General features: G+C 38.3%; 1 protein-coding gene across 2 annotated transcripts in view; it reads right to left on the bottom strand.

Annotated features, from left to right (window-relative positions):
- LOC109726539 (aspartic proteinase-like protein 2) overlaps positions 1-6,624 on the bottom strand; it is a 21,340-nt gene extending 14,716 nt beyond the window's left edge. The window contains exons 1-7 of one of the 2 annotated variants that reach the window (XM_020256171.1): positions 6,311-6,624; positions 6,078-6,207; positions 5,715-5,962; positions 5,324-5,567; positions 2,434-2,571; positions 2,283-2,353; positions 1,417-1,507 (exon numbers count right to left, since the gene is read on the bottom strand). In XM_020256171.1, coding sequence (XP_020111760.1) covers positions 1,417-1,507; positions 2,283-2,353; positions 2,434-2,571; positions 5,324-5,567; positions 5,715-5,962; positions 6,078-6,207; positions 6,311-6,573 — 1,185 coding nt within the window. In that variant the 5' untranslated portion in view covers positions 6,574-6,624. Of the gene's footprint in view, positions 1-1,416; positions 1,508-2,282; positions 2,354-2,433; positions 2,597-5,323; positions 5,568-5,714; positions 5,963-6,077; positions 6,208-6,310 lie in introns of both variants that reach the window. The other variant, XM_020256169.1, reaches the window with a different exon arrangement.

Genomic DNA, 12,566 nt, shown 5'->3' with positions numbered 1-12,566 from the left:
CAGCCCATCCCGAGATCGAACGCTGCGGGAACGGAGCTAGGACTAGGCGCCTTCCGCGACGTCGGCTTTGGACACCGAGACGTTTTTGTACCCATTGTTGACCCGCACTCTTGATGACATTTTTGTTCATCAGGAGTCACCCATGGCGGGTTTTGTTGTAGCCAGGTGGGTGACTCAGATGTCTTCCCTGACAGAGCTAGAGGCACCCTACTGCAGGTAGTTGTTTTACTTCGAGCTTATGTACATAGTACTTAACTCGCCAGTGCGAGTAACGCTGTATTTTGGATTTGGACTATGTATATGAAACAAAGTTTGTTTAGCTTCTGTTTTCTCTAGCAGCTCTCTACTACTATTCGTAGTAGTGTTTGATTTACAGGTACAGCTGTCGCTTCGTATACAGGAAAAATTTCTTTGTATACAGCGGATTTGTCGGCGTGCCCGGGGAATGAGACATCCGGGGCGTGACATTCGATCACTACATAAATAATATCAAAAAATCACAAAATTTGTTTTCTAGTTACTTCAAGTTCTCTAGATCAAGTCTAATGAAGCTGATCGTCGGCTTGAAATTCCCATCCTTGAAAACAAATTGAGAGTAGGAAGGCCTCCATGCTTCTAAAAGTCATCCTAGTTGGAATTAGAAAGTCTTGCTTTACATAACTATAGTAGCTTAATAAAAAAAAGGCTAAAATGCAAAAAACCTCCCTATAAATATCAACTTTTACCTTTTAACCCCTCTCAAAATTTAAAATTATGGAACCTTGCTCCGTGACTATTTTGTCACCGTTTTGTGCATTCATTGTATGATACAATTGGGTAACTACTAATATACCCATTTCATCCTTAGAAATAATGGAAAAAAATAAGTTAATTAGTAAATAGTAGGGGACAGCTTTTATAAAGTTGTTTAATTTGGAGGAAAAAAAAAGATTGTTATAAAGTTGGTTAATTTGGAAAAAAAAAAAAAGATTCTTATGCATTCGCACCATTTTTAAGGATAATATTGGGTATCTTAGAAAATTACTTAACTCTACCATAGAATTTATGCACAGAATAATATAGTAGTAATGTTGGGTAACTGCTATAACTTCAAAATTTAAAGGCGTAAAATAGAAATTTTAAAAGACGAGGTAAAGTACAAAAGTGGATATTTATAAGGGGGTTTTCAACATTTTAGCCTAAATAAAATTATAAAAAAAAAAATGAAAGAAGAATAAAAAGCCAAAACTATCAGGTTGTCCTTCGTTAGGAAAAGAACAAAAAAGTAAATTGATGCTATCATAAAAAGACGAAAGAAAAGGGATGCAGTATCAGACATAAGACAGTAAAATATCTTGCTTTTTCACCAAGTAAACCTCACTGAAGCTAGAAGCATGTGAAATAGAAGTAAATCTTTGGATGGAAGAGTTTGATTACCCCATTTTGAAAAAGATAATCATGTGGATACACGTTCAAGGAGAGCTTGTTTTCAAAATGAAAAATGATCTCTGGAAACCCATCATCCACACTGCATCATATTACCACAAAAAGTATGTAACAAATGCACAACAGCTCATTGAAAGAAATGTACCTTTTGAGTCACAAAACCTACATCTATAACTATCCACATTCAATTTCCATAGTGTGATTTGTAGATTTGGGGAACAAGGATGCCCCAAAACATTAGGACCACTGAAAATCCTTATCCTTTCTACATCACTCTCTGTTCTCATTGTTCGTTAGGAGTTCAAGATTATGTTTATTTTGATCCTTCAAATCACTGGTTTAATCCTCTTTTTCTTCCCTTTAAATTCAAACTAAGGGCAAATGACGTGGAAAATATGTCACTGTTTGATAATCACTTTTTCCTAAATGGTACCTGATTTACAGCCCTATCGTCAATCGAACAAAACCTATAAACCACTCATCCTTCTACATAATTTATTTCCTAGAGTACCAAACCTCCTTGCCATTGTATGTCATAGACAATCTACAGTAAAAGTTGCTATTTAAGCAAATATGAAAACAAAGTATAAACCCCTAAGTCAAGAACTACAGTATATTTAAAACAAGTGTCTGGTCAGATTATACATGATTGAACCGCACAGATTTTTCTAAAATATCCACAAAAATAGGTGAGACCTTATTGATTCAAATAAGTACAGCAATATGAGATCTGTTATTACATGCCAACTTGATAAATTTAGACAGAAGTTCACGTAATTTAAAGTGTAATTCGTAAAGATATAATAATTCTCAAACAAGTTGATAAAGATTGAAGATTGCAATTCAAGGGTGCGCACTTGTCAAAATATTGAAAGCATACAAAGTCCTGAATGGCGTGCAAGCTCAAATCTTGATGGTTGGCAAATACCTAAAACATTTTAGAAAGGTGAATAACAATTAATATGAAAGAGTATACAAATTACTCAATAAGAGAAAAAGGTGCCGAACCGCATTCATCATTGGCTTATATGCTGCTTCTGGAAGATAAGACAGTGTCGTACCACTATCAATAATTGTACCTTTTTTGTCTCCAGTTACAAAAAGATCAGATGGAAGCTGCAGCAAAGCGCCACCAACCTCAATCGCCTGGAGATTGACATTGTAATGTGGCCTGAGGTAGTGAAAAATTTATCACAGGGAACAAACTCAAAATTTCATACATATAGATAAGACAAAAGTCATGAATATGTTATAATTGATTTCAAAAAGTGAGACATGTTTATACACGAGATTAAAATAACATCTCTATTATTTAGTTGTTTTCTGCTATACTACTCTTAAATGCATCTTAAATTTATCATCCTACTTTTTTCGCAACTTGAAATCCAATAGGAAACTCTATGAAGATTAGATATCTTTACGAAACATTGGAAGATATCACCTAAAACAACATGTAATGCTAATGCAGTAATGCTAAAAAAGCAAACATTAAATCCACAGCCTATCCATATGAACTGGGGTCAGCAAGGGTAATTTTTCATTCCATCTACTTCCGATAATGTGTAACCAACTTGAGGGTCACACTTTATTTGTATTCGAAATGCACTTATGAACAAACACCAGGTCTTAAATTAACTATACCAAGGCTGTGAGTATCTTTCTTCCCAATTATATTGACCAATGAGTAGAGCTTTACTTATTTAGTTCACAAATTTTACTAACGTTAATTTCAAATACCTAATATTAGATGTACTAATATTGAAAAGATTAAATCAGTTTTTACTTTTCTAAAAGTACTTCTATTCGGTCTGTTGTGCTGTAACCTGATCAGCACAAATAATATAATTAGAAGCAACAAATGAGACATCATTTTAATGTTGTAAGAGTAGCTATACAAAAAACGAAACACAAAAGGAAATCAACGATAAGAATCTAAGGCTCTGTTTGGGATTGCGGGAAGATTGCGGTACATGCGATGAGAAAGTACAATGAAAAAAATATAATACTTGTTTTTGTACGTAATATCACGTTTTGCATATCACAATAAGTTAGTTACGATATATTTTCGCTCCACCGGAAAACAAAGAAGCATATCCTATATGCTTTCGTCCCATCTCAGTTTTGCTCACTAACATTAGATAGGCCCCAATATCAAACAAGCCCTAAGTACTCAAAAACACGGTATCCAACAAGAAACAGAGTACAAAAAAATGATGTTCGATTCTTCAGTTGGGTTACAAGTAGCTAAAACATTGAACTCCCGTTCTCTGGCTTTAAACATAGACACTATCAGGGCTTTTTTATAAAATAACCTTTTAAAATTTTATTATTTGCGAAATAACCTTGTTAAAATTATATTTAAAAAACTAATCTCTTAAAGACGGTGAATGATTCACCGCTTTCATAAAAAGCCTAATTTCTCAGAAAAGCAGTGAATAATCATTCACCGCCTTTCACTTGTTTATTGTTTCTTTCTATAATCCTAACAACCACATAAATATTTCAATAAATCACATATAATCTTAACAACCTGAAAATTCTAATAATCTATCCATACAATCCTAACAATAAAAGAGATCCTAATAATCTATCCATACAATCGTAATAATCAAATATCACATATAATCTTAACAAATTGAAAATCCTAATAATATATTCATATAATCCTAACAATCAAAAAAATTTTAATAATCTATCCATATGATTCTAACAATCAAACAAAAATTCTAATATTCCACACATAATCCTAACAACCTCACTTTTTTTATTTCCCATATAATCTACGTACAATTTTAACAATCTCATTTTTTTTTCTCTTTCCCAAAAAATTATGAAGAAGACGGTTAATGATTCACCACCTTTAAAGGATCTTAGAAACTTTCAGAATGCGGTGAATGATTTACCGCGTTTTGAGAGTTAATTTGCCAAATACAAATTTTATAGGGTTATTTCGCAAATTATAAAATTTTAGATGGTTATTTTGTAAAAAAGTCCCAATATCAACTACCAACAACATGTATCGAGAATTAGGCTTCACATAAAGCCTACTACCCTGATTTAATCTATCTTCCTTCCAAATAACTCAGCTTGATATGGAGAAACAAGAAACCCTCCTTCCTCCTTTCCCATTCAACCAAAACAGCATTTACTTCCTTTGGTGGCATCGGGACAAAAAGGTAAGATTCATGTAGGATATTACTCAATAATCATGTACTTGTGGAAATTTCTACGGAGTTCAGATAAAATCAGGCATATACTTATAAAATTCTGTCTATCACTAAGAGACAAACCAACTCCTATACACAGCTCTAGAAAGACGTGTGTCAATTTTCTAGGATCAGACCGGAAAAAACAAGGAAAATTTAGAATGGGATGCTTGATTGGTGTACTTGGTTCAGTATTGGCAGTCATCAAGTTTTGTCGTCACCTTGTTTCTATGAACTCAATTTATACAAGTAAATAGGAAGGTTGATTGACAAGAGCAACTATAGCCCATTATATTTTTCATTTTATTCTTTGCACCCTCAAAGGACTTTATAATGAGTTTGACCAACTTAACCCACTTTAGAATTGATTAGAGACGAAGGCACCCGCTGGTTGATAACCAATTACCTGGCTCATTTGTTTTAATGGTTTAATTATATTAGAAAATGAAGAAGCACTTTCTTTTCAAAAAGCACCATAAAATCAAACAGACTTGCTTTCAACCTGTTATAAATCCTTTCATAATGGGATGGCGTTATGTGACCAAGCAATAGACCACATAAATAGGAACTAGAAAGGTTGCATGATGCATCAAGTAGAGAAGGAATTTTTAATCAAATTATATCTAAATAATGCAGAACATAATATAAATATAGAATAGAAGACATATTTCCTAAATAGATAATAGCATTACTGGTATAGCGCAAACATACTGATTTGGAACCAGCGGTGTTGTATTCACTTTTGGCTGCACCACATTCCCAATAGCAAAAATTCCACCTCCATTTATAGTATCCAAGCAATGAGCAAATATCTTCTTTACTTTTCCCGAGGCAGCTAGTTGTGACAACATCGATGAATTTGCCTGACCAAAACCAAGAATCCCATCAAGGGCCTCATTTGAAGAACCCAAATCCCCAGTTTGCTGAGCCCCACACCTGTACAAAATACAAAATTACACCATAGTAATCAAAAACTAGATTCTCCCTGAGATTGAAAACAACTAGAACTTCTCACATTTATTAAGATCACCATCACCACTAATTGCTACTGTATTTATATTGGCAATGAGATAAAAAACTCACCCAAACGAAATACTAGCATTTACTTGTTTCGTTTGGTGATTACCGACTACTTGACCGTACTGCACATAATCCGTCACGAAATATCCCGCCGTTGTACTCCCGTCGCCGTACATCACACTGTACCGACACGGCAAATTCGAAGAGCATTCCGGGATTTCTCCTCCATACATTGATGAGCAGAAGCTCTCGTCGCATGAAACCAAGTTCGCACTTTGTGAGCTTTTTGGGTCATATAAGGTCAATTCCACCTGCGCCAAAAAACCCAAAACCGAATTCCATAATATGAGACGCAAATTTCGACACAACTTGAGCAACAAACGAGCTGAGTTCGATTGTGAATTGTCGGATAAAGAGAATTAGTACCCCAAGATCGCTTTTTTTAGGGCAATTGTTACATGTGATGCAGTTGACCCAGAGAATATCGCTCCCCGTATCCACCTGCACGTAGTAGCTCTTCGAAGGCGTCCCGATCCCAATCTCCGTAAAGTACAACCTAATTTTCGCCAATCCGAGACGCAAAACCGAACCTAATCAAATCGAAAACGAATCCCAAAAGGGGGAGAACGCAACGAGCGACTAGGGTTTGGATCGCGCACCCTGTGTCGGTGGGGAGGCCGCGGCCGCCGAGGGGGAGGTCGGCGGCAGCGAGGGCGCGGCCGCGGCGGCGGAGGTCGTGGGCGGCGAGGTCGGCGATGGAGCGGCTCCGCCCCGCGAACCTGTGGCGGACGCTGAGGAACCCCGTGGCGAGGGATCGGGGGATGGAGCTCGAGAGGAGGAGGTGGAGGAGGAGGGAGACGAAGAGGATGCGCAGGGGAGAGCGCGAGGAGGAGGAGGAGGAGGGAGAAGGTGCCGAAGCCATGGGAGGAGGAGGAGCTCTCTTATTCCGGGAGGGAGAATAAATAAACTAGCTGAGTGAGGAACATCACTTCGAGCTTAAGCTTGGGCTTTTTTATAAAATGACCTGTAGAATTTCATATTTGCCAAACAAACCCTCCCAAAAATTTATTTGTAGAACTAGCAATACTTTCGCCATGTGGGCGTCCCCTCAGACATTTCTTACAAAGACGGTGAATCGTTCACCGTCTTTGTATATGTCTTATGAAGCCGCCACTAGTGCAAAACACCTCCCCCCGCTTCCCTAAGGCCGCCTTTCCTGTGCCCTCGAGAAGGCGGTGAATAGTTCACCGTCTTCTCAAGACAGTGAATGGTTCACCGTCTTATCAAGGCGTGAACCATTCACCGCCTTCAGTCCTAGGCAAGTGGGCAAGTCAACGGTGTTGTGGCCTAGATAAGACGGTGAATTGTTCACCGTCTTCATAAGACGGTAAACGATTCACCGTCTTTTGAGTAAAACTCCCACCCAGCCAAATTTTGAATGGTTCAACGCCTTTAGTGCAACAACAGCATGTCACTTTTCAGCTCCATTTTAAAAACAATTTGAACAAGTTTGAGGCAAGAATTTTCACGAGCACAAATATTCAAATAAGAAACACAACAAGACGAGTGGAATAACAAGATACAATCAACCGAATAAAAATATCAACAAAAACACAAACAAAATATACAAATATGAAGTAAATAAAGTATTATATAATATTATACGAAATATGCAATCTTAATCAATAATATACAATCAGTCTCTCGATCTTCCTCTCCTTCGATGTCCTCGGCCACGTCCTCGTGCACAGCCATGTCCACGTCTACGGCCACGATCCATATCGAGCTCAACAATAGATACGTCATTAAGTGCCTCAATACCGGCCATCTGATCGAGATCCGCAATGATGATGCCCTCAGGATGCTCCGGAATCGCCTGAGTCTCCTCTGGCTTAGGTCGATCACCATCGATAGTGGCCGGTGTAGATGCTGGGCGGGGCTGTGATGATGACACGCCATGACGTCGAGAATAGACGTATCTGAAGTTCGCTCGAGAGACTGGCGGCGGAAGCGAGTCCAAGGCTGATGTCAAGAAAGAAAATCTCGAAGGGGCGGCGGGCATATTTGCAACATCAGTAGGAGATGGAGATCGTAACACTCGCAGGCTTGAAGTCGAGTAAGATCCAGTAGCAGTCGGTGACTATCTCCTGTGATGACCCGATGTCGAGGCATGACCAAAATCTCGACCTCCAACATCAGCGGATACAGGTATAGAAGGAATGTACTCCAGTACTGACTCAATCTGGGCATACATGCCCGTCAATGTCTCATATGTCGCATCGTAAGAAGGTCGATCATGAACTAGCTCTCCGATTCTATACTGAGTCTGTCGTAATGCATCCACCTGCATTATAGATAAAAACTCACTTTTTGCAATCTATATTAAATTTAAGATTAAAAAAAAAATTAACATAGAGTGATCGTACCAAAGCTCTCTCGGTCTGGCCGCGAGGCTGGTAAGTCAATGCTGGACGCTGTACTGAACGAGAAATCCATATTCTCGTGATCTGCCAATACCACTCCATATAAATAGAGGTCGCCCGTACCGGGTCATCACCTACAATCGGATGCTGGTCAATAATGGCCTGTAATCTATGTCCCCATCTCTCGATGTGTGCAGCATGAAAGTGGGCCGAACCTCATCCGACCGCCCCTGAGAAGTGACACGACGGATGGTCTCCACGGGAATGGATATATGCTGGAGGAGACCAAACTGCCGTAGGACTTGATCCGGCACGTGAAGCTCAACGATATGAAAAGAAATCAGCATCGTCCTCGATCGTCATACCTCACTGCCCTGTACACAGAATGCCGGTAGCACAGCTATAATAGCATCTGTGTACGGCCGCCATATAATCTGTGAAAAAGCCAATAATAGTCAGCTGAAGAAAATTAATACGGTTGTATATTGAAAAAAATGGTTGCATTAATACATACCTGGGACGGTCGCTGCTGATTTAACTCATCTCTATAGAACTCAATATCTGTCGTCCTAATATTTGCTCCAAAACGTACCCCGCCGGCGTTCGTCCACCTAATATTTGAAAAGTATGTTAGTTGCAAATGTATATATAGAAATGTAATATGTATCAAATTTAAATGTCATACCGGCAACCCAAAGAACAATTAGCCATATCAGCAATAGCTCCAACACTAGTAGGTCGGCCGACATGAAGATGGTCCCACGCCCAAATCTATAAGTAAATTAAAATAAGTTAAACAGGTGAACTTAAATAGGAGAAACTTTATATAACAATTATTAAATATTACTGATAATACATGTACTAACGTCGTGAAGCAACAGCATTCGACCTTTCCTTTTAATGAAGTCGATCCCAATGCTCGATAAAGGTAAGCCAATGCTGCTGCACTCCAGGCTAAACCGCCGCATACATCAAAATCGGCCAAAAGTGGCAGCCACTTAAGGTGAACTCGGTATCCGGTGGGGTTTGGAAACAGACTACAACCAATCTGATATAACATATATGCACGGGCTATGGCTGCAACTAATCCAGCAGGGGCATCCATATGTATATGGTGGAAATGCTGGTATATCCAATCCAATCTAATCTGACCAGCTCGGATGTCATCTGGCACAACCCCTAAAAGCTCCTGACAAATCTGTGGCCACGAATGCGGTGGACAGGCGCTCCATCAACGCGAAGACCTGAAATAACTGCCACATCTTGAAGTGTAATCGTCATCTCACCGTAGCGAAAGTGAAAAGTCTGGGTCTCTCATCTCCATCTCTCGACCAGAGCTCCTAATAAAGCCAACTCTAAGGTGTGCTAATACACTGCAGCTATCAATGCTACCTACAATGCTGAGGAAGGGGCACGGGCGGCGGATGTGGGGGTTGACGACGACCGGGGGCAGCGACGTCGGCAGGGGCGGCGGCGACCGGTTTTCCCTCCTGGAGAGGGAGGGGCAGAGAGAGAGAGAGAGATAGAGAGTGAAAGACAGAGAGAAGGCGAGATTTGAAAGGGAGGGAGGGTGTCGGGGTCGGTCTGAGGTAGACCTAATGAAGGCGGTGAATGATTCACCACCTTATGAAGACGGTGAACGATTCACCGCCTTCTCTAGAACGGCCCGCGCATTCCTCGACGGCTGTTTACACTAAAGGCAGTGAACCATTCACCGCCTTTAGTGTAGCACAGATAAGACGGTGAACTATTCACCGTCTTATCTGTGTTTTAGCCCGGGCTCCAGGACTTGGCCAAATTAGGCTGGGTGGGAATTTTACTCTAAAGATAGTTAATCGTTTACCGTCTTATGAAGATGGTGAACAATTCACCGTCTTATCTAGGCCACAAAACCGCTGGCTTGCACGGGGATTTGCTGAGAAGGCGATGAATGGTTCACGCTGAAGGCGGTAAACCATTTACCGCCTTCACGAGACATTAGCAAAGACGGTGAACTATTCACCGTCTTTGTGAGAAATGTCTGATGTGGCGCCCACGTGGCGAAAGGAGGGTTAGTTTCACAAATAATTTTTTGGGAGGGTTATTTTGGCAAATACGAATTTCTACAGGGTCATTTTATAAAAAAGCCCCTTAAGCTTATTATTCGGTCTTTTTTGCATTTAGCTCCCTCTTAGATTGTTTTTAATAAATAGCTCCTACAAATTTCTATTCCTATTTGTAGGAGTGATTTTTTAGGGATAATATCTAATATACTCTTCAAAACTTCTAAAATAGCTAATATACCCCTACATTTTTGTTTCAAATATACCCCTGTATATTTCTCCATTATTCAAAAATAACTGTTACTACCAGTTAAATTATCTTGGCTAAATCCGTGTTAAATTTCTATCAGAGTTAAAAAATAAAATAAAATACCATTTTTACCCCTAACTAAAGAAAAAATAAGAAAAGTTGGTAACAGTAGAAGAATATATTAGAAAAGACAAAAGTCAAAATACCTTTTTTGCCCTTGACTTAAGTGCAAATAAGAAAAGTTAGTACCGGTAGAATGGTATATTTGAATGGGCAAGATAGTAATTTTATAGAGATAGGGCAAGATAGTAATTTTATAGAGATAACATCAGTTCCTAATAATTTCCTAATAAAATTTAACTTTAGGGATAAATTTGGAATAATTTGGAACATTAAAAGTGTATTTTTTTTAATATTAGCCTTCAAGAAGGATAAATAAGAAAGTCAAAAATTTCAAGGGCATATATGCAATTGTACTTTATTTATTGACACTTAAGTGTCGTATTGGACTAGCAATTTAAACATAGTAAAATATTTGCTGTGTTCAAACACGATAAATAAATTACTGTATTTTCTTTGACGTAGTTTGAACGTTACTAAGACTTAAGAAAACAAGCTAATTTACTTTTGTGTTTGAATACATTAAATAAATTGCCCTATTCAGCTGAAATTCCAAAATAGCTATGGCGTGGCAAGAAAAGAACCATTTCTTTAAATATAAGTGGTATCTCTTTCTTAATTTCTAGTATATATAAGCGGTTGGGATGATTGCGATCCTTGCTAGGGTTGAGTAGTATATCTAGGGTTGAGTGGTCCCAATATGATAATAGTATTAATATGAAGGTTAGAAATGATCAAAGGGGTTGATTTAAGGGTCAAAAAGTCGTAATCACCATATCCTCTATACTCTGATAGCATAGTGGTTCTACTCTCTCTCTCTCTCTCTATATATATATAGAGTTGAGCTAGAATACTATTGATAGCAAACGGGCTCCGTTGCCACCCATTTGTTTTCGATGATAGAGCCTCCAAATCGACGATCGGCACCATTGAATATGATCTATACCACTTGAAGTGTTTAGAAATCAAATTTCAAATCATTTCGACATCATTTGCCTAATTATCAAAGAGTTTCAAAATTTATAATTTTAATGGTCGATATGAAGCGTTTTCTCGTTTAACGGCGTAAAGATATCTAAATCAATTGAATTTTTGTTAGAAAATTCTTTAAACTATTTAAAACAAGATCTATACTCTTGATCTTGATTACAAGACTTCTATCATCATTTTTGAAAGAATATACAATTTCAGCCTTTCATTTTTGTGTCCACTCGATGGGTAAGAGAACAATATCGAAAATGCACGAAATTTGATTTTTAAACACTTCAAGTGGTATAGATCATGTTCAACGGTGCCGATCGTCGATTTGGAGGCTTCATCATCGAAAACAAATGGATGGCAACGGAGTCCGTTTGCTATCGATAGTATTCTAGCTCAACTCTCTCTCTCTCTCTCTCTCTCTCTCTCTCTNTCATGTTGGTGGTTGATTAGGCCAATTCGGGGTGCATGGTCCCAATCGGATTCTTATCTTTTCGTCTGTTATTAATTAACATGGATCTTGGTCACATCAAATTATTTTACTATGTCGATTAATAGTGGTAACAGTGGTTTTTGTCAGATTTTATTATATAATTAACACTAAAGTGGATTCAATAGCAAAACGGAATGACAACTAAGAGATATGAGGAATGTTTTTTGTTGATCTCTTGGTACAATGCTAGGGTTAAGCCTAACATGTGACTGTCCCTTTTTTTTTTTAGGGATAATTGCCAATATACCCTTCATGCGTTTGAATATATCCGATTTATCTCTACTTTTTTTTTTTTTTTCTAAAATACCCCTCATATGTTCCACCGTTATTCCAAAATACCCCCGCAGTTATCCCCTGTTAAACTAACTCGGGTTAAACATGAGTTAAATGTATTCCAGAGTTAAAACCTAATTAAAATACCTATTTTACCCCTATCTTATTAAACTATTTCCTTAAATTATCCTTTCTTTTTCTGCCAACTTAATATCATTACTCTCGATCAAGCCCGCCGCTCTGTCAGGGACCTTTTTAGTTGTCAACGGCCCTGACCTTGTCAATAACATTGAGTTTGTAAAGAGTCTGTAAATGTTGTGTCGGGCAAGACTTCGA

This window comes from Ananas comosus, linkage group 21 (genome assembly GCF_001540865.1).
Source record: "Ananas comosus cultivar F153 linkage group 21, ASM154086v1, whole genome shotgun sequence".
NCBI classification, from domain to species: domain Eukaryota; kingdom Viridiplantae; phylum Streptophyta; class Magnoliopsida; order Poales; family Bromeliaceae; genus Ananas; species Ananas comosus.
Note: the sequence above shows the minus strand (reverse complement) of the source record. Positions and strands in the feature narration are given on the sequence as shown.